General features: G+C 45.6%; 1 protein-coding gene and 1 long non-coding RNA gene across 4 annotated transcripts in view; one reads left to right on the forward strand and one right to left on the reverse strand.

Annotated features, from left to right (window-relative positions):
- The first annotated feature begins 5,124 nt into the window (after nt 1-5,124).
- On the forward strand, nt 5,125-27,811 carry CPLX4 (complexin 4). Its single transcript, XM_029223131.1, has 3 exons — nt 5,125-5,474; nt 10,420-10,507; nt 27,544-27,811. The coding sequence occupies exons 1-3, from the start codon at nt 5,308-5,310 to the stop codon at nt 27,769-27,771; spliced, it is 483 nt and encodes a 160-aa protein (XP_029078964.1). The 5' UTR covers nt 5,125-5,307; the 3' UTR covers nt 27,772-27,811.
- Nucleotides 19,260-27,838, reverse strand: part of LOC114895592 — a 31,262-nt gene continuing 22,683 nt past the window's right edge. The window contains exons 2-4 of one of the 3 annotated variants that reach the window (XR_003793594.1): nt 25,536-25,643; nt 21,841-22,008; nt 19,260-20,961 (exon numbers count right to left, since the gene is read on the reverse strand). This is a non-coding gene — a long non-coding RNA (uncharacterized LOC114895592). Of the gene's footprint in view, nt 20,962-21,840; nt 22,009-25,535; nt 26,970-27,838 lie in introns of those variants that run through there. The other 2 variants (XR_003793593.1, XR_003793595.1) reach the window with 2 other exon arrangements.

Consider the following 27,838-nt stretch of genomic DNA (forward strand, 5'->3'; position numbering starts at 1 on the left):
CTACCCATCGTGTTTATTCTGTAACCAAAGCCTTTTTTTTAGAGGCCAGGATTTCCTACTCGAAGACTCAGTCCTGCAGTCCTTGAGCCTAATACAGCTCCCTTTGAAAGCAAAGAATGTTTTGTCTGAGGGCGTTAGGATCGGGATAATAGGCTTCAGAATGTTTATTGAAGTATTTTTTCCCTTCTGATTATCAATGATATATTTCACTTTTAAAGGAAGTTGGAGGGGAGAATTAAGAGCTGCTTTTTGCCTGAAAACGCGTTTAGGTGACAACATTCCTCTGACAATGGTTTTTATGGGTATTTTACCTAGCGGTGTGTTCATTTCGTGATTGCTCATATTCTTGAATGTCTATGTTCCAACAGTGTCAGTTCAATATTAGGAAAATTACTCTGCGTTTATATCTCTAAATTCAACTCAGATTGCATGTCCTGAGTATATTTTAAGGTCATTAAAAACTACCACTGCATTCTGATTTACATCACTCCATGCAACCTGGCGTTTGTGATGCTGCATATTTGTGGAAATCAAGAAGGCAGTAGTAGAAGCAGTGTTAAAGTTTTTGAAGGCAAAATTTGAAAAATAGTGTTAGCACTTCTGATTTCTTTCTTTTAATGCCAGAACTAAGGATATTGTGAAGCACTTGTTAGTAAGTTAACTTTGAAACATCAGGCTGGAAGGGGTTGTTGTACATAGTTCTAGGTATAGTAGAAACAATCTGTAAATGACATTTTGTTTTCACGACTGATGTAGACTTCAAAATATTCTTTTACTTTACCTCTTCTAGCTAGCTAAAACGATACCTTTCATTTGTCACAGAATCGAAAATAGTACCGTTTTGTAAACAGCACTATCTAATTCTTCACAGCCTTCATAAATTTGCTCTTAGTTGTCATTTACAGACTGGACTAACTGCTGAAAACCCATACAAAGGCTCTAAAGAGCTCTGCATTATAGCAGTACCTAACTAGCACTACATATGCAAACGGTCCTAGCACGGCTTTCTTACAGTAGCCTTTATCCTGGAACGCTGAACAGGAACATTCTAACGATCACTCTCGTACCAACAGCCACTCCAACACAGAACTGCTTTGCTAGCATTTTTCCTTGTAGTGTTAGCATTTTGAAATTCATATTTCAGAGACATCATCATCACAGAATTTACTCTTACTCCATGAAAAAAAAAATTAATACCTTCAGAAGAATGTTTCAGTTGTAGACTATGAGACTTGGAAATCCTCTTGAGATAAAAGGTTGCAAAATACCCAGTATTATAAAATCCATGGTCACGTGTGCCTGAACTTAAAGAAATGTTAGACCTATGCAGTATGCGAGCATGAACCTTCTTTTCTTTCGTACTGATTTAATTTGCTGAAAATCACTCAGTAAATCGGTTCATACAAGTTACCATATTATTGGAAATTTGGTTTATTTTCCTCAAAATCGTCAACTTTAAGGAGCTCATTTCTGTAGAAAAATGTTTTCTCTGTGGAAAAATCAGTCACTGCCAGGATTCTTTCATTTCTGTACTATTTTATATAATTGAATTTAACTTCTCTCACACCAGCAAGTATTTTACAGGTGCCTTGGATTAAAACAAAACTGATTTTACAATTTTAGTGTAAGTCTTTGTGCTTATGCCACTTTAAAAAAGAAATGCAATTATATTCAATATAATGGTTAATACTCTTATTTAATGTAACTCTTCGTGTTGCAATTGTTTGAATGTTTTATTCAGCTTGAAACTCTATGAGGCCACAATATTTTGTTACGTATTAAAGGGATAATAGTGCTTCTCAGAGTGTGGTCTGTGGTCCATCTGGATCCTGGAGTGCTTGTTAAGAATACCGATTCCAGGCTCAGCTCCAAACCACCTGAAGCAGAACTCAGGGGTGGGGGCTTCAGAATATCAGTCTTCAGCAGGCACCTCAGGTGATTCTGAGCACACTGCTGTTGAGAAGCGCTAAGATGGGGGGTGAACAGAAGTCTCTTGTTAACTTCAAAGCTGAGCTGAGAGCTGATGTAACGTTTTCATTGTCAATGACATTAGCAAATGTGCACTGATTCTCTTATACTTACAATTTTTTACTTAATGTTCTTTTTACTAAAACTCCTGGTTTATTACAATTACAAACTAAACCCAGATTGCTGCTTGTAGCTCTTGGTACTTTGCTTGACAGCTCTTAAACGTACAAAAGCATCTTCAGATCATGGTCAAGCCATGAAAACCCCCATCTTCAAGATGGCCTGCTAAGGCTTTTTGCTTTGCTCATTGTGATTTTTGTGACATTTTATCTCAGACAGTTGTACTTTTTGATAACTTGGGGAAAACAAAAATTACTTGAATAAGAGATTGCCTGACCCTCTGCGTTGCAGAGATACAATCCTTGTAAAGAACATTAAGTGACAGTTGTGAGTATTAAGATGTGATTATCTTTTCCTGTCCATGTGCTTATCGCAGGGAGATAGTGAACAAATGGTTATATTGGGGATTTTTTAATTTGTAAGATCTAATGTAAAATCACCACTTGCAACTTTTTAGATCTGTATGTTGCCTGTTTATTTCTTTTAAAGTTTAAAAGGGTTTTCTATCCACTGTTGATTTCAATTGGATAACATTTTGTCAAGTGTTTTTTTCTGATTGTTAATTTGATGCTAGCTGGAATTCAAGAAATGACATTGACCTTATTCAAATAAAGAAATATTTTAGTAAATTTACTTTTTTCCTTCATGGGTCTCGGGTAATAAGTAGTTATTTATTTCCCAAGTAGGCCCCGACTTGTGATAGTATTTCATGTGTCACGTGCTTTGCGTTCTGCCCTAGGTGGCCTACCACCTGCAGAGTCAATACATGGAAGCATAAGAAGAGAATAAGAAATGATAATGGATCAATGCTTACCCTTGCTGGTAATGAAAAACACAAAATAATTAAAACAACGTATTTGATGTTTTCATCTTTAATAACCAAATACTGGTAATAGTGTGGCTAAGCTGGAACTTTTAGTCATTACTAATGGCAGTTTTATTAAAAACTTTTCCTCTCTTTGGCAAGCACCATTCAACCAAGCAATTCCAATTCTGAGAGTCCATGGGGTATAAAAAGGAAAGAGTAGAGCTTTAGCGTCAAACAAATCCGAGTTTAAATCTTGACTTTGCCACTTACTAAAGATGACCTTCAGTTTCCTCATAATACTTCTGTCTCAGGGTTGGTAGCTTTGTAAAGATGGTCTTTATAAAGTGGTTTCAGAATATGGAAACTAACGTAATGGACCCTTGTGCTATAAGCCCACAGAAAATACTGAGTAATGTAAAATTAAAGAATTAAATTAGATAGGTTTGAAAGAAATCAGAGGAAACTTAAAGCCTGATCAGTGAGCCTTCTGTTGGGGGTGGGGGGGGGCAGTGCTGGAAACTAGACACTGGTTGGGGCACTGGGGACATGGCCATAGTAAAGATTTGGGATTTTGTTCAAGTATGATGAGAAGCCTTTGGAGGAGGGGTAACACTTAGTCCTGTTTCACCTGGAGTATTTATTTTCCCTTTCTGGAGGATTCCACACACAGCAAAGAGTTGCTGAATGTCCAAGTGGAAAGGCCATTATAATAAACTGAGGAATAAAAAGTTTTTAAAGACGTGATCCCACTTCCAATGGAATCATCTTTTGGGAAGACAATGGAAGATTTGATTTCACAAAGCACCACCAGGGAGTACTCATTTGTCACACTGATGTAGTTACCACGTAAGAGTTTCTGTGATGCTTGACACCCACCCCTCCCCAGCCTACCCCCATCCCACACACACAGACAGACAGAAGAGGACTGGACAGGGAGAGGCTGCTTCACCAACTGGCTTTGGAGTTTAGAATTGAGACCCTCACCATTCATAATATTTCCTAATTCCTAATAAAATGGAATTTTAAAATCTAATAATTTAATAACTTAGAATAACTTATAAAATGGATTTTTATTTTAAATAATAATTTAGAGATCATGGTTTGAATGTATTAAGTCCCAGGCAACACATCTTAAAGTGGAAGTGGAGCTAAGTATGAATGTACATTCTCAATCAGCACCGAGAAAAGTTTCTATTTCACCCTAAATCTTTGTTAATCTTTCAAATTGAGACCATTTTAGCAACAATTTTAAATTGGTTAGTAAGATGAAAAGCAGATCTTAAGATACATTAAAAAAAGCATTTTAGGCAAAAATCCAGTTTGTATAGTTCTGTACAATCTGAGGGATCGTCATCTATTTCCTGAAAGGGCTCATGCCTACAGATAAAATAATAAGCATAGGTTACTAATAGGCTGTATCTTTTCCCTCTGCCCCACCTGCTCTTGGAGTGCTTTAATTAGAAAGATACTAACATAGATTAAAGTCTTAGCCATGCTCAAATTCCTCCCTTGACCTGGAGAAAACCACAGCCACTGAGAATCTGTGTTACAAAACATTGTCAAAAGTTTTCTCCAAGTAACACCAGTGAGCTTAAATAGAGCACCCAGGAAGTGACTGCGTGTAAGAGGAAAAGGTGACCTCGGTACACACTGATGATTTGACTCGTGTTCTTACCTTCTGGATCAGAGCAGTTAAAGTATCCAGCACGTCATTTCCATGCAAAAGTGTAACGATGCAGGAGCAGGCTAGGGTAATCCAGATGTAAGTGGAGGACCCTCTTGCCTCTTGCCTCAGTTGGGTATTTATGTACAGGACACAGTAACCGCTGAAACAGTATAGAATTCAAGCAAATCCTTGCATAGTACTTAGAGTCCAGTGAGATAAAATGATGGATCAAAGGATTATTTTTGCTTAATGAAGCATTTCGGGTTTTGAGTCTCATTGGACTCAGTTTTCAACAGGATGTTGTCCTCAAGGGCTGGAATTTGGAAATTCCACTACAGCCATGTAATCGGTCTGCTCTGATTAATTTAATTGAACCAACTCTTGATGAAGCCCTGCTGGCTTATAATTTAGAAATGGGTAGGGAGAGGGATGGATAATGTGAAGGATTTTTTCCCCTCTGAAATTAGCTTAGTGTATTCAGAAAGTAGTCGGTTGCGTCTGGTTGTATGCTTTAGTAATCTGAACCGTCTGCCTCTCTATACTAAGGAGTTCACCTCTTTAATCCAGCTTACAGCGTACAAACCACTCTTCTGTATCATTATGCCCTTGAATAGATGAGCCTGTGCGAAGTCCTCTGCTTTTAAATGTGTTGCTGTCGTTGAAGATATTTAGAGGTTTTGTGGGGGTTTTATTTCCTTCAGGTTTTGTCTTGAGTTTTCGGTATTCTTTTTCTGGGGCAGAAACAATGGCTTTCCTTATGAAAACTATGATAAGTAGTCAGGTAAAGAATTTAGGACTTGGTGGCAGGCCTGAAGAAAAAAAAGAAGAAGGAGGTACATCTGATCCTGCAGCAGCTCAGGGGATGACTAGAGAGGAATATGAGGAATACCAAAAGCAAGTGATCGAGGAGAAGTGAGTACATGCAACTTCATTTCCTTTTAAAAGCACAAAGAAATTCATTCTGGCTAGACTGTCTTCAGCTCCCCAGTTTCTACCTCTTTGCTCTTTAGATGCCTTTCCTCATGCTGTTTGCTTCTAACCTGAGGAAAGTCTGTTCTGCTAAAGTGAACCATTTCCTAGCATCAGCAGTTACTATGTCCTACTTGTATGAAGGGAAATGAAAAATACGAAATAAATCTGCATGTTGTCCTGAAAGCCACTGAACACTTTCTGATCCAGACACATTTTAATTGACCTCAATTGTTCAAATGAAAAACTGTGCCTAAATAACTTTACAGTCGTGAGGAAATTCACCCTCCTAGCAAGTAGAAAGCTTTCAAGTTGTGAAAATTCAGACTTTGCACTTGGAAGAGGGCCTTAAAGAACGTAGAGTACGGTGTTCTTGATCTTACATGTGCAGGAAAAAAAGCCTAGAAAATACGACATGACAATTATGTCATAAAACTTGCTTCTCAAAGACTGAATAAATGTGTGGACTGCCTATTATGAAAAATTTAAAGATGGAGAAGAGCACAACAGTATAATGAATGCTCTTATATACCTATGGCATAAAACTGACAGTTGACGTTTTGCCATATTTGCTTATAGATGATCATCTCGTTAGATCATAGACAGATACATGGAAACGTAGATAGATAGAACCATTTTTAAAGTAAATTACAGACATCACGATACTTTACCCCTAGATACTTTGGCTATATACCTCCAAAAAATAAGGACATTCTTCTGGCTATATAAAATGTAATAAAAATAAAACAGTAACATTTCAGTTGGGTATTATGGAATGTGAATATCACCAATTTTTCACTGCTGAAGACTGATCTTTAAATAAGTGTAATATAGATGTAATTTTTTAAAGTTTAAGGTAGAATTAATTTGAGTCTTAATAATCAAATCAACTTGAGTATTGAAGCATCAATCTTGAAGTTCAATGTACATTGTATGTTACAAAAGTATTTCTTTTTGCCACCATGGCTGTTTTGCTAATGATCAATTACATAATAGTTGCCTAGGTCCTATTGCTAAGATGATTAGAGGTGAAAGGGTTAATGACCTGGAGGAAACTAAGAAAGCATAAAAGCCTGCATTTAATGGAAACCTTGTCTATTGTATTTTTTCCTGAAAGAAATTGTGACTTACACAACTACCTAGAATGTATTATGCTTGGCTCTGCGGTAAATTTAAGATCAGTTTTTTTTTTTAAATGCAACTGCAAAAATAATGTTTGTGCTAAAATAATGCTTAGGCAAAAAAAGGCATCATTCCTTGGCATGTTTAAAAAAAAAAAGAACACATGTATAATGAAACAGAAGCAGAATAGCACCAAATGTTCTCAGCTCAAGGGGCCCAATAAAAAGAAAATGGTCAGAAATATAGACTATATACCTGATATTAAAATATCACTCAGTATGTCCCAGCAATAAATCTGGTCACAGATACGGCATCTGTTTGATTAACTAATGACCTTGTTTTACTTAATTTTACATCTGGACAGATGAAAGACCGAAATAGTCGAATGGTATGGTCAGTCAGTGGATTGGGTTGTTGACCAGCTACTCAGGGGTGTGTGTGTGTGTGTGTGTGTGTGTGTGTGTGTGTGTTATACATTTATGTGATCAACCAATTTAAGCAATAGTAGCAGGACGGTGAGGTTGGCCGGCTTTCCCATGGCAAGAGGCATGACTTCCTGTCCATTGCTTGAGTTTTCAAGAGCTTCATCACCTAGAATAGAATACAACATAAAGAAGTAGGCATCAGGGAACTATACTCAATATTTTGTAATAACCTATAAGGGGAAAGAATCTGAAAAATAATATGTATATATATAAAACTGAGTAACTTTGCTGTACACCTGAAACTAACACAACCTTGTAAATCAATTATACTTCAATAAAAAAATAAAATGTGTAAATGAGAGCAGCTATTACAGGTAAAAAAAAAGATGATTCCAAAACTTGGAGTCAAGAAATAGAAACCAGTTTAGCCACCTGAAAATGAAAACAGGGAATTTATTTTAAGGCAAATCATGCTTCATGCAAAGATGCTTCACCAAACCCGTAACAGAAATCCCCCCAGGCCTCATATGGGCCTGAACCAGGACCAGAGCATTGCTGAGAAGCCACGAGCCCTCGTTTTCAATCTCGCCGTGGCTTCCACCTCAGTACGGCTGCTTTGTTCTTTCGGGGCAGTCAGCCCTCTACGTGGTCCTCTACCCAAACCACGTGGCCAGTGAAAAATGGCAGCCGACATCCCCCGAATTCACCCATTACAGCTCGAGCCACACTACTGGTCTCTTTCTCAGTCCCAAACCCGAATTCCCAGAGAAGAAAGTCCATTTATCCAGCTTGGTCCAATCCTGTACAGCCAGAGGGTGGGGCCAGGTACATAAATATAGCCTCCAATAATGCACTTCTTTGGGCAGCTGGGAGAAGAGGTGGTGAATGTGAGCTTCACAGACGTCCCCGAAGGTGTCCACTTCTCTCTGGATCATCTTGAGCAAGGGAGCCCACTTCAAACCAGCACCATCACAAGTCCAATTAGGCCGCCCGCAGGGCATTATGGAAATCCATACCCTACCTTGTTTGAGGATGCCTCCCTCCAAACAGGGAAGGGAACACTGAACCTAAGTTGGGGCTTAGAAGGTGACCTTGTTTATTTTATTTTATGTTTTTACATTTTTACTGGAGTCTGGTTGATTGACAGTGTTGTGAAGGTGACCCTGTTCAGCTTGTGTAAGAATCGCCGAGGGAGTTTGTTAAAAGTGTTGATTCTCAACTGTGGGGCTACGATGGAAGCAGGGAGATCATTTAAACGGCCAGGGCCTCTGCAATCAAGTGGGCCGGCATAGTATTTATGATAGAGAAAAGTGGACAGGCCATTTCCATGCCGGGCAGTAGAGGCCCAGGGAGATTGCTGAATTCAAGAGCAGCTGGTTTAAACAGTGCTTGAGAAAAATTAATCTTCCAGCCAGTGATATGCTGGAGCTGACCTACAGCAGCCTGCACTGACTCATGAAAGCTGACTGTGTTCATCTCTCCCCAATTCCTCATTCAGCGACATCAAGTTGATAGTTTGAAATCCGCCTGGGTGGGAGTATTTACACCATGGAAATTGGCAAGTTCTGCAAACAGCTTCTTTCCCCAAAGAGCTGGTTGTGATACGTTTGCCAGCACACCACTGCTTCCAGCTCTTTTGATAGAATACTTTAGTCAACAGACTACTATTTAAAGAATCACTGCACAAGATACGGTATGGAGTAACAGAATATTCGTGAAGCTGCTATAGTTAAAATGAAAGGGATGGTTATGAGAGACGCTGGGAAGAAAAAGTCTGCAAGACTTGGTGGTTTATAAATGGCAACAATGGGAAGAGAGGAGCAGATGTGTTTTCTCCCCTGGACGAAGGCATCGTTTCCAGAACACATCTCTCTTTGGTAAGATTACAGAGAGAACATTTCACAATTGGATTCCCTGCCGTATGTTTAAATGTCCCTGCTTCAGCTGTCAAGGATTTCAAGTGCTTTTTAAAAGTTCCACATTATTGTAGCTCAGAGTTCTGAATTCTATCACAATTTATTGGTGAAATTAAATGAACAGAATAATAACTGAATCTCAGACTCTCAGTCACTGAGTGTAACTGTCTTGTGGAAACACAGCTCTGCAGAGATCTGAAGGAGAACATCCTTTAAAACTCAAAACTGGGGACTTCCCTGGTGGTCCAGCGGTTAAGACTCCACGCTTCCACTGCAGGGGGCGTGGGTTCCATCTCTGGTCAGGGAACTAAGGTCCCGCATGCCGCATGGTGTGGCCAAAAAAAATTAAAAACTCAAAAATGTCTTCCACTTTGGGAATGTTGCAGAATCAAGGCAGCATGGGGTGGAGACGGACTCAGACCTTAAATAGATACGTGGAAAGTCCACATAAGCGTTTAATAAAGGGCATCAGGAAAGGAAGTAGAAGGAGATGCTAGGGGTTTGCTCCAAACATTTTTTTCTGTAAAAATAAGTGTTCTGTAGAATTTAAAACTTATGTCCCAGGTACAAACTATTATGTATAAAATAAGCTACAAGGATATATTGTAACACAACACAGGGAACACGGCCAATATGTTATAATAATTATAAATGGAGTACAACCTTTAAAAATTGTGGGAAAAAGGGGGGAGGGGGAAATTCCCTGGAAGTCCAGTGGTTAGGACTCTGTGCTTCCACTGCAGGGGGCACGGGTTCAATCCCTTGTCAGGGAACTAAGATTCCACATGCCACATGGTATGGCCAAAAAAATAAAAATTGTGAATCACGATATTGTACACCTGTAACACAATATTGTACAGCAACTATATTTCAATTTTTTTAATTTAAAAAATAAATAAAACTTATGTCCCAAGAATAACACTCAACATCCTTTGTCATCAGCTCATACACCTAGCATTTCTAGAAGAACTAAATGTGTTAACCCCTAATAAATATAATAAAATAAGAAACAAAATGATTTTTAAAATGTAGCTTCTCTCCACAATGCAGTCGGACTGGGAAGCTGCATTCTTAATGAGCGCTCCGGGTGATTCTGACGCTTGTGGTCTCAGGTTGTACTTAGAGAAACATAGTGAGGTCGGGTCTACATCAGGAGTAATCACCCTGCCCCTCTCCCGGGGTGCATCAGAAAGAGATTCCCAGAACTGAGCTGTCTTTGGGATTTAGGGTCTGTACTGAGTTATGATAGTGGAATGACAGAGGCAGAAATTTGGGGATGTAGGAAAAACTCCCCTATTTCCCATTTGTCTGCCGGCAGTGGGAACTAAGAAGGTGTGTCCCAGTGTCTGGCTCCCCTGAGCAGCGGCTGGAATGGCCTTAGCTCTCTTCGTCCTTTGATCCTTTATTCTATTCTTTTACTTTTAGGATGGAAAGAGATGCTGCATTTACACAAAAAAAGGCAGAGAGGGCGTGCCTCAGAGTTCACCTCAGAGAAAAATACAGACTCCCAAAGGTGAGACACTCAACACAGTAAACATCCAGTCATTTTTTACGTAATAAGAAATGGAAAGTGTTTGATTATCAGCAAAGGGTCACACTCACGGGTGTATATATATATATATATATATATATATATATATATATATATATATATATATATATATATATATATAACATGTATATACACACACATAGATGTACATATATATAATACATAAATATATTTATATGCCTTAATTGTAATTGAGGTATATGATATAGTGAAAATAGCATTGAACTTGTTCATAAAAACTAGATTCCAGTCTATTAACCTCTGAACTTGCATTTCCTCTCAACAAAATGGAGTAATACCTGTTTATGTAAATTTATCTAAAGACTATAGAACATTTATATATAAATGCACAATGGGGATAATCATCACAGCTGACATTTCTTGAGCTCCTTCCTAAGTGCCAGGCACTGTTCTAAGTGCTTGGCACATATCAATTCATTTAATCCTCAGGACAGTCTTGCAAGGTAGGTTTCTTAGAGGAAACAGAGGAAGAAAGAGAGTAACTACCCTCCGGCCAAGGGCCATGCTGCCAGGCAAAACAGAGCCCAGGGTCTTAACTTCTATGACATTCTTCCTCCACGTCAGAGGAACAATCCGTTCCTTCCTTTTGGAGATGATGTGGTGGTGATGGTCATCACCGAGCACCTGGCTGAGAGGACAAACTCCTGTGGGCTTTGGTCAAGTAGCTGGTCTCCAAAAGTCATGGGTCTGACTCGTAAACTAAAAACTGCTTGCAAGGACTTCCCTGGTGGCGCAGTGGTTAAGAATCCGCCTGCCAATGCAGGGGACACGGGTTCAAGCCCTGGTCCGGGAAGATCCCACATTCCGCGGAGCAACTAAGCCCGTGCGCCACAACTACTGAGCCTACGTGCCATGGCTACTGAAGCCCGTGTGCCTAGAGCCTGTGCTCTGCAACAAGAGAAGCCACTGCAATGAGAAGCCCGCGCACCACAACTAGAGAAAGCCTGCGCGTAGCAACGAAGACCCAACGCAGCCATAAATTAATTAATTAATTAATTAAATTAAAAACAAAAAAAACTGCTTGCAGTGCCCTCTACTGCACAACTGTTTTACCTTTGCCTGGGAGGTGGGAACAGGATATGTTGACATGATCTGGCACAGGGCTCGGATGCACTGCTCCAGGGCTTGTATCCAGGGGTGACCAAGGGCCTAGTTCCCTGCTCCCGACTCGCTTCTCATTTCCCCTACCTGGGGATCGCCCAGCTCCTCTAAATGACTCCACCTCCACCTTCTGGGTTGGCTGTCCAACTCCCCCTTCCAGAGGGGCACCCTCCCTGAGAGAACATCTTCCACCTGGAGAAGCCAAAGAGATCCTTCCAAAGCACATGGTCTTCTCGCAGGGATGAGAGCCAGCGGGCTGGGCGGTTTAGAAAGTGCAGCTAAACCAGTTGCTTCAGTGGGTCCCCTGCAGATCCCTGGGAAAACTGACTTCAGAAGCTGCAAGCTGTAAACAAAGGGAGCGAGCCCATTGCCCACAAGGTCACTGCTGAAGCCACTGAAGAGGTATAGAGCCCCGCGCCCGGGAGACATTGATCCTAAGACGGACGTGCTCACTGAGGGGGGAAAACTCACAATAAAATTTAAACTCATGTTCATTTGCAGCCAATGAGTTTCGAAAAGAGTGCCTTGCTTTTTGCCCACCTTATTCCAGGTTAGTACTTTTTCCCACCGGGACTGCATTTTGGGAGTGTGGAGCACTTCTAACACGGTCCCTCCGCTCCTGTTGCCTGAATTTCCTGAAGCTCCCTGGGATGGCCAGGCTGTGTTTAGCAATGTGACAGCAGATTCCCTACGCTCAACTGAAGCCCCGCCCTCCCGCCTCCCGCCTCCGGTATCTGATGAAAGCACCACACATCTCGTTTGGAAGGAAGCAGGAATTAAGTGCACTTGCGTGCTTGCGCACACACCCACACACACCATCAACTGGCTGTGTCTGTTCCAGAAAGGTGGGGCTTTTTTGTGTTTTTTAAATTTTATTTATTTTTGGCTGCGTTGGGTCTTCGTTGCTGCACGCGGGCTTTCTCTAGTTGCGGCGAGCAGGGGCTATGCTTCCTTGAGGTGCATGGGCTTCTTATTGCGGTGGCTTCTCTTGTTGCGGAGCCCGGCCTGTAGGCGCGCGGGCTTCAGTAGTTGTGGCTCATGGGCTCTAGAGCGCAGGCTCAGTAGTTGTGGCGCATGGGCTTAGTTGCTCCGCGGCATGTGGGATCTTCCCGGACCAGGGCTGGAACCCGTGTCCCCTGCATTGAAAGGCGGATTCTTAACCATTGCGCCACCAGGGAAGTCCCAAAGGTGGGGCTTTTTAAGAATACATATATATCTGTTGTTGTTGAGGATATATTTTTGACGACTGTTCTGTTGTTTGGTGAAGATATAAGGAGAACTGGCTTTCAATTCTGGCTCTGACATCTGCAATCTCAGATGTTTTTTTAATATATCTGAGCCTCCATTTCCTCATCTATAAAATGGGGGCAGTGATACCTACTTCCTGAGGTCTTTGTCTGAGATAATAAGGTGTGCCTGACAAGGCGAGTGCCTGACGAGTGGAAAGCGCTCCATGGATGATCGCTCTAATTGCTGTTATTATCTCCATGCACAAAAGTTTTATTTCTTGATAATAACAACCAGGGGTCTTGGAGGCCTGGGGTGGGCACCCTGATGTTTGTAAACAAGGCAAGAATTGGAGGTCCCTGCACCACAAGTATCTGAGCTTTGTTGGTGAGTCCACGGTCCTGCTCACCTCAGTTCTCAGGGGTGGACGCCTTCGGGCTTTGTAAAATGAGTTTGATGCTCTTCAGAGAAAAAATAATTCCCAAATCTCTGAGCCAAGCTGTCCTTTGAAACAAGAGCCTTTCCAACAGAAACTATGGGAAGAAGGGAGAATTATAGCCACATAACGTACAGATTCATATCCTCCCTGGAGCGATAGTGACTCTATCTGCATAGGCTACTGCTCCCTAAAGCCAGCTAGAGGAGGGGGACCCCAAAGAAATCTATACATTGTTAACGATGGAGCCCAGTGTCTTTCGTTGCCTGGGTTACTGCTGCCCGTGTACCCATTTTTCTACAGCTGTTTCAAGTGCACAATGCATGAGAGCCCACCTGATGTTTTCATAGACCCTGAAGGAGACCTTTGAGTTCATCTAAGAATCTAATGCCGCGGCCTCACTTTAGACCCGAGGAAACTGCAGCCAGTGGGGGATGGGGGTAGGGGTGCTGTGGTTAAGGGACTTCACAAAACCCAACAGCTGTGGAGTGACAGAACCAGGATTGGAACTTGGGCCTCTCAACCACACAAAAGAGCATCTTAACACACAAAAGGATTTGGATGTAGCTCCTTCTGGCCCCAAGGTCTCTTCTATTTCTACTCTTAATATTTGAGGTGTCCCAAAAGTTTTAGAGTGGTTTGGAGTTCCATGTGGTTTAAAATTATCCTGAGACTTTGGGGGAAACCAGCACTGCTCACTATTTCAGCAAAGTGTTGCAGAATCCGTCCCCCAGAGGACCAGGTGCATCACTTTTCCTGCCCCTGTGTCAGCTGATGGCTTGACCGGAGACCTGGGAGTTGCTGACGCAGTTCCAACACAATTCAAGTAAACAGTGATAGTGTGACTTGAAAGCATTCCACGTGTCATCCTTCACTGCAGAGTTTACTTTCTGGTGGAGGCCTCCCTAGGGCACTTTATAACATGGCTGGATTTCGTAAAAATGGATGCTACGCATAATGTTGCAAGACTTTGCTTATGGTGTGAAAAACCCCAACAATACAACTGCCTCTGCTTTTTTGTAAGCACATGATATTCTATCTAATGCAATGTGCACTATTCATAACAATGGTAATTAATAGGAAGAATGCCATAAAACGTCACCTGGATCATATTCTGCCTTGTCCAGTTCTCACCAGATGTGGCTGACACCCCAACCTCAATGCAGGCCTTGGGCTTGGAGTGCAGACCTGCCCCACTTCCTTTGCCTTGAGTGGCTGTCACAAGTTACATGCTCTCCTCCCACCCCTCTGAGGCACAGGGTACAGGGGGCCTTCGACAGCACCCATGGCTGGAAAGGCGCAAGGAGGGACAGACACTTTTCCCAGGCCAAGATCAGCCCAAGGGTGGCTGCTTCCTGTCTGTGCAGACAGGTCACTCCTGTCCAAGCCAGATTCTGGCTTTGGTGTGGTACTTGTGGTAGGAGCCGCTGCCCGCACAGGGACAGGAATCTGGGTCCTTTCAGCTCCCTGGTGTCCCCAAACGCAGCCACAGGGAAATGCACCCGGGCTGCCCCAGAAGAACCACCCCTCAGATGTTCTCAGTTCTTCCCTGGGGACTGTGTGCTGTAGCAAGGGCCGTGGTGGTGCTGAGGAACAGAAATAAATTTCTGGACATGACTTTTTTTTTTTAAGCCCATTCTTTTGATATTAAGGACCAGATTGTACATTTTGTTCTAAAGCGGTCGCTGCACTAGCGAGCCTGGAAAGGCCCGGTGGGCTCTGCTATGAGCACCTGTCCCGAAGCAGGAGGTGGCAGCACACTTGAGGGACAGTGGCGGGTACAGGCTGGGAGGGCAGTGTCTGAGCAGCGGGATCCTCCCCTGGCACGCTGGGAAACAGCTAGAAAACCAAGCGCTGTAGCTGTCTCCGCAGCAACCAGGATGGTGAGAGATTTTAAAACGACTGACTGTAATTGAGGAAGCACTGAAGGAATTGGAATATTCAGCCTTGAGAGGAGATGACTTTGGGGAAATGACGACCATGGGGGACAGTCATTTCCCAGGCCCAGAATGTCATGCTTTGGTTCTAATATTTGTAGCAAGCCAGCTTCTCTAGAGGGGCCCATGCTGCTGGCTGGTATGGAACTGGCTGTAACTCTTAGGTCTTTCTTTAATTATTCAGAGGAACCCTTCATAGTGGAACCTTTAGAAAGCCTTCTTAAAAGCATGATGGGAATATAAGTGGTAGGTTTTCATCTCCTAGTTCTTCCAATAAGGAGCAAAGAGGCCCAGGAAGGCCAGGCAGTGCCCATGGGCATCACTGTGATTGGGAAAGGCCAAGGCCATGGCAATGTGTACAGTGAATTGGAGGGAAAGGGATGAGGGGCTGGCTGGTCAGTACTGGACCCTTATGGCAGCCTGGACAGGGCTGAGGGTGGCCTGGGCCAGCGTGGAGGTGGGGAAACAGATTCCCAAGTCATTCCTTGTATCCCCTTCATGGGGCTTGCCATTTGATTACTGCACTTATTGGATTACTCATCTGATTACCACGATTAAAAGATGGTCATCATGGTATATATAGACAATGGATTGTTATCCAGCCATAAAACAGAAGGAAATCCTGCCATTTGCGACAACACGTATGGACCTTGGTGACACGATGCTAAGTGAAATAAGTCGGACAGAGAAAGATCAATGGAGATCTCACTTATACGGAGAACCTAAAAAATCCAAGCTCATAGATACAGAGAACAGGTTCGTGGTTGCCAGAAGCAAGAGGGTGGGGGGGGGGCGTGGAAAAAACTGGGTGAAGAGGGTCAAAAATACAAGCTTCCGGTTAGAAGGTAAATAAGTCCTGGGGATGTAATGTATAGCATGGTGACTGTTTACAGAAAAAAAAAGGGACTTCGCTGGTGGCGCAGTGGTTAAGAATCCGCCTGCCAGTGCAGGGGACACGGGTTCGAGCCCTGGCCCAGGAGGATCCCACGTGCCGCAGAGCAACTAAGCCCATGTGCCACAACTACTGAGCCTGTGCTCTAGAGCCCACGAGCCACAACTACTGAGCCCGTGAGCCACAACTACTGAAGCCCGAGCGCCTAGAGCCCGCGCTCCGCAACAAGAGAAGCCACCGCAATGAGAAGCCCGCGCACCGCAACAAAGAGTAGCCCCCGCTCGCCGCAACTAGAGAAAGCCCGCGTGCAGCAACCAAGACCCAACGCAGCCACAAAAAATTAATTAATTTTATTTTATTTTTTTTAAAAAGGTCATCAAAAGACATGAGTAGGACAGACATGGTATCGTCATTAGCAACGACCATGACCTCAGGATAGGCGGGGCACACACTCCGCCCCTTCTTCTGGCCTCTCTAAACTCTTCCCAGGGCAGGTGTGGATTCCTACACTGCCGCGGCGCTTTGGCTGCTTGGTCCCAGGGTCTGAGCTGCATTTCTCTCTCTTTTTTTTTTTTTTTTTTGCGGTACGCGGGCCTCTCACTGTTGTGGCCTCTCCCGCTGCGGAGCACAGGCTCCAGACGCGCAGGCTCAGCGGCCATGGCTCACGGGCCCAGCCGCTCCGCAGCACGTGGGATCTTCCCGGACCGGGGCACGAACCCGTGCCCCCCTGCATCGGCAGGCGGACTCTCAACCACTGCACCACCAGGGAAGCCCTGCATTTCTCTTTTTATTAAACATTTTTGATATACAGAAAAGCACATATCATGGGTGTACACTCAATGCATCATCATGAAACTCGTGCAAATCAAGGGACTTGCCCAAGGACTCAAAGTTCCCCTGAGCCTCTTTGGTCTTTTCCCAGTACTTCTTCATGCTCCATTCTTCCCCCACCCCCTCCAAACCGTGTGTCTCCACCCAGGATGGCAGACTTGAGAACTGAACACAACCGTCTAACAAAGAAAATGGTGCTGGGCGGAAAGCAAGGCTCACCAGGACCTTATTGGGCTCCTGATAACAACCTTCCCTCCCGTCGTGGTTTGCGGAATCCTCAGCCCTGGTGCCGTCTTATAAAATCCATGCTGGGTAAACAGCCGAACTAATAGTATTAACAGCCCACAGGCGGGTGGACACATTCACCAGGTCCTCCAGCTAACAAGGGGGAACCCCTGGGGGCCTCATTCACAGTTCCTCACGGTCACTCGCAGCAGTTACATAACCGGCAGGAGCCGATTCTGGGCCCGTCCCCTCACCCAGGCCCAACAGAGAGCGGATTTGAGGAAGATGTCTTCCCAGGAGCCGTCAGGTCTAATGAGGATAACTGTGTCACATTTTGGAATGAGAACTGTATTTTCTAAAGAAATTATTTGGCTGGTGTTTCCTGTGAAAAAGAGTTTCAGTCGATTGCCAACGGAGCAAAGGAAATGTGGCCTCTGAAAGGAGGAGTGTAGCCCTGGTGTCCGGCAAACAGCACAGGCCTCCTCTCCGGGTTTATTGTTCACCGTCAAGGTCAACCCCGTTGGTCGTACCCTTGTCTTTTGATGACCACTTTGCACTCATCACATAAGGAGTCAAATAAACGCAAGCATCAAATCACAGTAATCGGACGTGTTTGTGGGAGAGTATATGTGTCGTGAGGACGTTCACATCCACCCTTATGTTGGTTTCCTCTGGTTTTCAAATTCCAGGTAATCAGGGGACTTCAACTGCCTAAAGTAACCCATGATGTTCATGTTAGATTTAGGTCTTATTCCACTAATGATCGTCTGTCCTGTGTCTTCAGGGTTTCCTCCCTATGGGCCTCTCCTTTTTAAAAGAGGTCAAGTCTCTCCCAACTAAAGCAAACAGCACTTTGAACGTGGCTTTCTGGGCATCTTCCTAAATGACTCGTTCTCTCTGCTCTGCCGAAGGCTGCCTCCTGCCGACGCTCGGCGGTCGGTCTCAACGCGGTAGATGGTTCCTCTCTTTCCTTTGGGGACCTCCTCCTGGAGCAGCTCTTCCTGGGGCAGAAATTTCTTTGCCTCCTTTAGCTCACTGCTTCCTCCTTGGAGCCCTCTCTCTCCTCAGCTTCTGGATACGATCCTTCTCATTCTCCTTCTCCTGAAACTGTTCCTTCTCTGTCTCTTTCAAGGGTTACCCTTCCCCTGACTGCCCCCAAATTTCCGAAAATCCCAGGGTGTTTCCTCCATTGCCCTTTGTCCCACTCAAGCCATCACATTCTCCCTGAATGGCTGCGTCTTCTATTGCTTTCAGCTGCCACTTAGGTGTTGATGACTCCAATCTATCCCGCCTTCCTAGACCTTCTCCCTAAATTTCACCGCTGCGTCCACCTCTGCTCGGGCACCTCTTAGCTCGGATCCAGAACAGACACCGATCCTCCCCCAGCCCTGCGCCTCCTGCAGGCTCCACCTCCACCGAGGGCTCCCCCCCAGCACTCCCCCTGGAGTCATGCTTGCCTTGTCCCTCCTCCTCCAGCCCCACATGCAGCAAAGCACCAGGTCACCGTCATTTCACCTCATAAGTCATTCTCAGCTCATCCCCAAGTGCAGGGCTCGTCATTTCTCAGCAATTTTACTATAATACGTCAAGTAGGTCGTTGACTTTCTCTTGCTTCCCTCAGAATTGCAGAGTGAGGTTTCCAAGATGCAAACTGATTCTGTTCCTCCCGTTTTTTATATATATATATTTTTTAATTAATTTATTTTTTATTTTATGTATTTATTTATTTTTGCCTGCGTTGGGTCTTCGTTGCTGCGCGCAGGCTCTCTCTAGTTGCAGCGAGTGGGGCTACTCTTCGTTGCGGTGAGCGGGCTTCTCATTGCGGTGGCTTCTCTTGTTGCAGAGCACAGGCTCTAGGCGCGCAGGCTTCAGTAGTTGTGGCACGCGGGCTCAGTAGTTGTGGCGCACGGGCTTAGTTGCTCCGCGGCATGTGGGATCTTCCCAGACCAGGGCTCGAACCCGTATCCCCTGCATTGGCAGGTGGATTCTTAACCACTGTGCCACCAGGGAAGTCCCCTCCTCCCCTGTTTTTATTAAAAAAAACAAAAAAACAATGAAAGTTTACCATGACTTTTCAGAATAAAGTCCAACCCCCTTGGCCTGTACACCATGATGTGGCTCCTAACTTTCCAGCCTCACTTCTTGCTACCCCTTGCCTGGACTATACTACTCTCCTGCTTCGCGTCCCCTACACCCTGCTCCCTGTGACCTCTTTCCTTCCTGTAAGACGTTGGTCTAGTGCCACTTCTTCCAGAAACTTCCATGACCTCCCTCCCCTCCCCCTCCTCCATGCTCGCGTAATACCTGAGTGCATGTCTCTTATGCCATCTTTCCAACCCGAATAGTCTCACCTGCTGGATTGTGTGCTTCTTAACGAAGGGGCTGAGGTTTTGTCTCTGTCATCAGGGCCTTGCATGGTGTCTGACATGTAGAAGCTGCACATACACACACACACATGCACACACACACACACACCACGCACACATACATATGCACATACTACACACAAACACATAGACACACACACACGCACACGCACACACACACAAGGTTTGCTGAATGATTGATGTCATAGGGAAAAAAGGAAAACAGAAACACACCCAAAGAACAAAGTATCAAAAACAGCAGAAGGAATCTATCAGCCATAAGAGTTACATTAAAATCAATTTTCATGAAAAAAGCACGACTGGATTCGACATTATGATTTTGTATAAAATACAGAATTACTTTATATAATAATTAAGATGTCATATTTTTTTGCAAATAGAGGCAGTAATACATTTTAAATAAAGCCACAAGATTTTTCTCTGAAAACAAAGGTGCCCCTCTTTCTAGCCAATTCAAAATGTATATGTAAGTCAAGCCAAATTAATAAGAGAAAACAGTTCCACAATGAACCCTAATCCTATTAACAGAATTGTCAGTCTAGGTTAGTCATTGAAAAATAATGTCATGCTCCCTGCTGAGCTATACGATTTAGTTACACCTGGTGTTTGTCTGCTGTATTAAGGGCATCGTTCACTTTGAACAAAGATGAAGATAGAAGAAAATCTATCAGTAGAGTTTCTTTAAATGTAGTGCATTGAAAGCTCCATTAGAACTGAATTTGAAAGTTGCCTCTTATAAACAGATTGGATTTTGTGAAGCTTTCTTTGCCCACCTCCTTCAGATCAGGGGCTCTCAGGGCTGCCTGGCCGGGTCCCAGACACTGAAACCTCCTGCTTCTGAGCAGCTGTTTCTGGTGGCAGCACAGGGAGGCCATCAGAGGCCCGTTAGGGGCTGTCCCTTCCTGCTCCTCCCTTTGCTGCCCTAGTTCAGTTGCTCCTTTTACTCACGCCCTTGAAAGAGCCGTGGATTGAAGGTCCTGGGGGAACCTGGGAAGGGAAGAAAGTCATCGGATTTGGATGTGTCGCTTAGCCGCACTTTCTCACTTAATCCTCACAGCCACCCTGGAAGGTAGGTAGATATCATCTCCCCTCCATAGATAAGAAGAGTGGCTCAGAGAGGGAATGGGACTTCCCAAGGTCACACAGCTGGTAAATGGCAAGATTCAACTCCAAGCCAATCCGACCCACTGGCCACATTTTCCTGCGAGACCTGGCAGCAGGGCTGGTTTCTTGTCCCCTAACAAGCAGAATGACATTTATGCAAGTATCTTCACCTCCCAGGACCTCAGTTTCCTCATCTGTAAAGGAGAGGCTTGGACAAGCGGCCTCTAAGAGCTTCTTGAGTTCCTCTGGAACATCTGCGTAAAAGAAAGAAGTTTAAGATGTACACAGTGGGAACATTTCATCCCACGAGGGGCCCTATGTGTGCACCCTCTCAATCAAACATTAAAAACTGACGGCTGGGAGACTTCCCTGATGGCGCAGTGGTTAAGATTCCGCGCTCCCAGTGCAGGGGGCCCGGGTTTGATCCCTGGCCAAGGAACTAGATCCCACATGCATGCCGCGACTAAGAGTCCTCATGCCGCAACTAAGGAGCCCGCCTGCGGCAGCTAAAACCTGGCACAACCTAATTAATTAAGTAATTATTTTAAAAACTGAAAACTGTATTCGAGGAGTCAAATCCACAGCCTCTGTCCCATTCTGGGTGTGCTGAGGGCTCTTTAAGTAGCTAAAGAGGGAAAGACGGTGTGGTATAGCAGAAGTTGCAGCTAGCAAGCCCGGGACAAGGTCTCAGCACCAACTCATGCGTTAGAATCACCCAGGGAAGCTTTTTAAAAACTCTATTGCCTGGGTCTCTGCCACAGATCCCTAGAGCCAAATATGGGGGTGGGGCCTGACCATCGTGGTTTTCGACACTTTACAAAGGATTCAGAGGTACAGAGAGGGGCGAGAACCACTGTCCCCAGGGAGAAAACATGAACTCAGTTCTTCAGTTCTTCAGCAGTATCTGATCAGAGCAAGGATGAGGCTTTCTGCTGAAGCCTAGCCCCCAAGGGCCTCACACCCACCTCCCTCCTGGTCCAGCCCGAATTCCTCCTTGCTTTCGGCAAAGCAGGCCATGCTCCCTTTTCCTCTCTATAGGGGCGTTTTTTGACTGGCTGTATCCTTCGATCTACACGCCACCCTCCCAATGTCTTGTAAGCTCTGGCAGGATGGGAGCCAGGGGATGCTGTCACCTTGCCTAGGGGCCAGCGTGGCTGCCTCACTCATCACCAGGACAGTGAGGGGTGGTTTGTGAAAACAGGTAACTGCTGACATTGGAGATCCTCAGAATAGGTAAAGCATCAAATATCAGATCCACTCGTCCACGGGAAAGAAATCCATTAATCCAGCGGTTTGGTATCCTGTAGACCAAAAACAAGGAAACAAACCAAAACCAAATCTACCTTGTATCAAACAGACTGGTATGTGCTTGTACACCAAGCTTGACTGACTGGGCTCTTAAGTGGTAAATACTCAGCCTTTTGATCATATAACCGTGTAAGGTAGTTTATCATCATATCTCCAGTTTGGTACAAGATGAAGTCCAATTTATCAAGATGAGGATGTAGGAAGTCTGAATCCAGGGTCGTGCTTACCCTTCAGAGAAAGGTCAGAAATCAGTCACAGGGAATAGCAATGCAGGCTATGGGGTTATTTAAATAATGGGGCATTCAGCACTGGCAATTAAGATTATAAATCTGGTTAAAAAGCAAGAGATTAAAACTGATTCTGGTCAGCCAGCATAAAAATAATTAGCTCTTAACTGCATTAAACAATAGCGCAAGTTGATAAGCTTTCTAGAAAAGAGGAGACTTCTGAAACAGAACCCCGAAGAATGAAGTATAGCCTATAGTTCCTCTTTATATGCTGGGTCACTTCACTTTTTCCCTCACTCACTCACTCATTCATTCATTCATTTATTCACCTACACCACGGTTCTCAGCGCCAAACTTCCCCTCCCTCCCTGGAGCTGATTTGTATTGGCTGTAACTGCGTTTGTGCTCGTGGGCTGTGATGAGGCATTGCTGCCTTTTCCTGATGCATGAACTCTGTCAAAATATTCCTAGCATTCCCAACCTGGAGCAGCAGAAAGTCAGGAGAAGACTTTCATTGTGTGGATGGTAGACAAGGTCCTATCGGCAGGGTGGTTTGTCATGCAAGGGAGAGACAAGGCCCAGGGTCCACTGTATAAATCCCATAGACGGGCCTGAATTGCTTGCTCTGTCCCGATTTTTTTCTTAAGGGCTGGTACTCTCCCACCCTGTCTTTCACTGTGCACGCCTCCTTTCTCCCAGGGATCCTTTCAGCAGGGATCTTGACGCCGTGCTGCGCTTTTTCCTCTAAAATATTAATAACCACAGCTACTGTTTGTCCAGAGCTGAGACGCTTACAAGGCCGTTTCACAATATGTCTCGTTCAATCTGCTCAGTAATCCTCTGAGGGTCCCACCTGGTGGGCATCAAATTGTAAGGTGACTTGCCCAAGGTCATGCAGTGGGCGAAGGACAGAACCGGTCTCCCGACTCTAAATCCCACAGTCTTCCCACTGTCATAGCCACCTCTGCAGGATAGGGGTCGGGGTTGGCTGCAGCTTTTTGCAAATGGGAGGGACCCTAACCCTTGGCCTGTCCTAGGTCTACAGCTGACCCACAGTGCTAACGAGTCCGGGAGTTCAGGTTTGGTTCCAGAGGACTTCATTTTGTCCTCTAGACCTGCCTGGTTGTCTTACGCTTAGTTACGATGTGCCCAGGGCACAGGCTGCAGCCCAAGAAAATTGATTCCAGGACTAGACTCGTCACTTGCAGCCATGGTGCTTTGATGCACAGTCAGTAGCGTTGTCCTTCCGGAAGGATGCTGGTCACAGGACTCTCTGACCACAGCCATTGACCACACCCAGTGCCGCCCTGAGCCCGGACAAACAGCACCACCTGCCCCGGGCCCTGTGCTTTAGAAGACTCTCCTCTGTTCCTCCACCGGCCACACCTTCACAAGGGGAGAGAAGTCTGCGGCCAAAGGGACAGGCCTGCCTACACCCCTCTTGTAGACCACACTCTGGCTGCCCAATGCCCTGAACTCCCTGCCTAAATGCATTCTGGGGCCTGCCCAGGCCTCTGCACCAGGTCTGTCCTCTCGAGGGTACACTGAGCTGCTGGCCTGAGTACCACCGGGCCTGAAAAGTAGGGTGGCGGTCTGCATACTGGAAACCATACACACAAGCTTGCCATGGAAGGCTGGAACCAGGGACTGGGGAAAAAAGAGGTACAGGTCTAAGCCAGGGACCTCTATCAGTATTTATCCTCTGTGTCCCACAAACATTAGGGTGAGCCTGACAAGGGGTAAGGGGAGCTGGACCCTCTGGGCAGGTTTCTCCCAAAATTGAGGGCCTAGTGCTAAAAGGGAAACGAATAGGCCCAGTTTGCTAGGAATGCTGAGCCTCTGGAGTGAAGGTAGGGAGGGTTCATTCCCAGGCCAGAGGTAAGGGGCCAAGAGAGCGAGGCCTTCTGATGGGGCTGAGCACCACGTGCAGAGTCAAGACTATCCAGTGCAAATCCCCCTCCCCCTCCCTCTGAAGGTCATTACATTCAGGAGTATCTACCTTTAATTATATATAATTATATATATGCTTAATATTTTCCAGATAATTCAGTTATCATTTAATTACTCTTCTGTAACTCTTAGGCAAATAACATAACCCCAATTTATAAATAAGGAAATAAAGCTCAGAGAGGTAGTGTTAGGTGCCCAAGGTCACACAGCCTGTAAGTGGTGGCAGTAACCTTCATGCTCAGGTAATCTGATTCTCAAACCAACACTTGACCTCTAGGCTGCACTGCCTCCAGCGGAGTGTAAAGATAAACAAGTCAGTAGCTATGAGACAGAGCTCTTGACAGTAGAGAGGGCCTGCACATTCAAGTGTTGTTAGGCTGCTATAGTCCCTGACAACGGGCTCACCGAGTCATTCAATAAACTTCTATTGTCCGTGGCGACACGCCAGACACTCCGCTGGGTTCTGAGACTTACTGATGAGTAAGTTACAGCCCCCTGTCTTCAAGGGAGGTGGAGTGGGGCTTCTTAAACTTTAGCAAGCACCGGAATCACCAGGAGGGCTTGCTAAATCACAGGTGGCTCGGCCCACGCCCCCAGCTTCTGAATCAGCAGGTCTGGGTGAGAATGTGCTTTTCTAACAAGATTCCAGGAGATGCTGCTGTGGCTGGCCCCGGGATCCCGCTTTGAGAACCACTTGGCTAGAAGTTGTGCCGACCCAGATCCCCTCTGTGAGTTGGGAGGCAAAGTGGAACCCCACTACCCTCCCTTCCCTGGGCCAGTGGAAGGAGGTAAAAATAAACCCGAACTGGTCCAAAGCAGCAGAGGCAGAACAGTGAGCTGCCTGGTGAAGAGGGTGCTGGGGAGCACTGGCCCGGGAGCCCTCCTGAGTGCCTCGGGTCTCTTTGGGCACCAACTGGCTGGCTCGCTGGCCCTTTGGCCCCTCTAGCTGCCTGTCCCTCCAGGCCCCCAGCAGCTACTCTGTCCATGTGCAGAGATCTTATTACGAACCAGAGGGGCGGGGGTACCAGAATTCCCAGCAATGCCTTTGCAAATCGTGTATGTGTGGGCAGGGGTCCCACAGTTACATGAACTGAGAATCACCAGGAGGCCCTGCTTTCCCTCCCGTCCCTGTAAAAATGCCCTGAGGACCATCCTCAAAGGGATGCCTCAAAGGGCAACCTGGAGGGTAGGTAAATAAAAAATAAACAGAAATGGAGGATTGGCTGGGAGCCCCTGGGGATTAACTAATTAATCCCCACACCAGTTTGACGAGGAACTAATTAATCCGTTAAGCGCCTTGAGGGGAAGAGGCCTGGCCAAGTGCACAGAGAAGCTTCTCTCACCTGGGGAGTCGACACTGAGAGTCGCCATTCCCAGGGGTCTCCAGGGAGGGCCTGGTGAAGACCACGCCGCCCAAAGGCATCCTCGTCTTCTCAGCATCAGAAGTCGGCCTCCCGAGGTGGGGAAAGAAAGCAAGGAAGTAAATACGAAGAGGGAACTCTGTGTAGGGCAGGGCAGGTAATCTAGAAGTTTCACGTTGGAAGTTGAGCCGCTCAGCTCCATGACGGCGTGTGGACAACACAAAAAAAGAGCTCAGAGCTGCTGAACGGGATCGGCAGAGACACCACGTCAGATCATTCCAGACAAAACTGAGACTTCTCTCTTTGGCTGGCTAACTGCCTCTGTGAAGCTAGCTCCACTGTGTTTGCAAAAGGAAAATAACTGAGCAGGGGCCAGCGATGGGGGAACCTGTCCATCACGGCTGAGCTGAGGCATCCGCCCTGGTGCCTCACATCCTCACCTGTCGATGGTGCCCTGGGGCTGCCAACATGATGGCATACCCTGCCCAGAGGGGGTTTTTACAACCTCATCCTGAGTGAAGTTCACATTGTTTTTGCCTAAACTGAAGTTTTCTGGGGGGAAAATATCAAAAGCCCTTTGCTGCATTTTGTAACAAATTATGTCAACTTTTAATGTTTAGAATAAATCTTTTTGAGTTAAAAAAAAGAAAAAAAAGTCGGTCTCTCAACCTGTTTCTGGAGCCAGGCTTGCTGTCACTTTACCCAGAGAACCAAATAAAAGGAGCTCTGGGGAAAGGCTGTGGTCTCCAGCCTCTCGAAGGCCATTGGAGAAGTCTGGAGCTACAGAGCATCAGAAGTGGGGACTTGGCAGGTGCCCAAATCTTTCTCCAATCAAATCAATGCAGCCTGCTTAAGACTGAGATGACCATTTTGCCTTTGTGTGGTTTTTCATGCCCTTTGGTAACAAATTCCAGGCTGGTCACAACATCCTTGAGGTGGGCCCTACAGTCTGCTTAGATCTTTCCCACCACTTAGACCACAAGATCACTTAGATCTTTCCCATCACTCGCTTTTCTGGTGCTCTTTTTAAACTTCTGTGTCCCCAAAGCCCAGTTTCCCTCACGTTACAACCTCAGAAATTTATATCTGAGACCTCTCAGAAAATTATATCCAAGAGCAGCCATCTGAGAAAGGAAACCCTTGCCTTTCCCAGAGAAACTTTTTCTCTAGATTCTTCTCTGTTACAAAACAAAGGGCTCTGCAGCCTAAGGGTAAAGGGATTTCAGAGGCCAGGCAGCAGGAACTAAGAGATCGTGGGACAGCCACAACTAGGACCACAAAAGGAAATTGTAAGGCATCGGCGACACGCAAGGCTAGGCGGTGCTGGACGATTCACTTAATAAGCTGGTTTGTGCGCCAGACTCGCTTCCAGGTGACAAGGATGTAAAGTTGAGTTTGAGGTGATTCTGTGTCTAGTAGAAGGGAGGGAAGGGGCGATGGTTAAACAGACGTTGCCCCTGAAGAGAGATGGCTGGATCGAGGGAGCACTGTCTGGCCCTGTGAACCCAAACCCCACCCTCCAGAGTGGGATCCCTGAGTCACAACAGCCTGGGGCTGATAGACAGCAAAGCTTGCAGAGCTGCCCTGAGGCAGAGTTGGTTAAACTTTCTGGGCATCAGCACGATAGGAGAGGGATTCTTCAAATGCAGATTGCTGGACCCCCACCCCGGAGTTTCTGATTCAGTAGGCCTAGGGTGGAGGCGGAGAATTTGTCTTTCTAACATGCCCGGTCCAGGGACCACACTTTGAGAACCACTGTGCTAGAAGGTTCCAATCGACCCAAGTGCAGTGAAAGGTGGGGGGGGGGGGGGTCTCAACCGGGATGTCTGGCCTCCATAACTGGTACCAGGCCCAGGCTCTGCTGCGAGGTGGCCAAATGTGCCATTCCCTCCATCCATCCGCAACAGACCTCTATCTCCCTGCTGCTTTCAGGATTTGTGTGTTTGTTTTGGAATGCCTTCTCCATCTCCGTGTTTGTTTTGCCGCACAGAGTGAAATGGACGAGAACCAAATCCAGATGGCTGGAGATGATGTGGATTTGCCCGAAGATCTCCGGAAAATGGTAGATGAGGATGAAGAAGAGGAAGAAGATAAGGGTTCTATTCTCGGGCAGTTACAGAATCTCCAGAACATGGACTTGGATTCCATCAAAGAAAAAGCCCAGGCCACCTTCTCGGAGATCAGGCAGACAGCGGAGCAGAAGTGCTCTGTGATGTGAGGGGCAGGGCAGGCATGGAGGAGGCGGCCAGGTGAGGGTGGAGGGGACCCCTCCCCCGTGGAGCATT

This window comes from Monodon monoceros, unplaced genomic scaffold (genome assembly GCF_005190385.1).
Source record: "Monodon monoceros isolate NGI ecotype Baffin Bay Population unplaced genomic scaffold, NGI_Narwhal_1 Super_Scaffold_1, whole genome shotgun sequence".
NCBI classification, from domain to species: Eukaryota; Metazoa; Chordata; class Mammalia; order Artiodactyla; family Monodontidae; genus Monodon; species Monodon monoceros.

Bases quoted from the DNA above. Each gene is read 5' to 3' on its own strand.
- CPLX4 (XM_029223131.1), top strand. From the start codon at position 5,308: ATGGCTTTCCTTATGAAAACTATGATAAGTAGTCAGGTAAAGAATTTA. The intron at 5,475-10,419 runs GTGAGTACATGC...TTTTACTTTTAG, and splicing joins AAGCAAGTGATCGAGGAGAA to GATGGAAAGAGATGCTGCAT. The intron at 10,508-27,543 runs GTGAGACACTCA...TTTGCCGCACAG, and splicing joins AAAAATACAGACTCCCAAAG to AGTGAAATGGACGAGAACCA.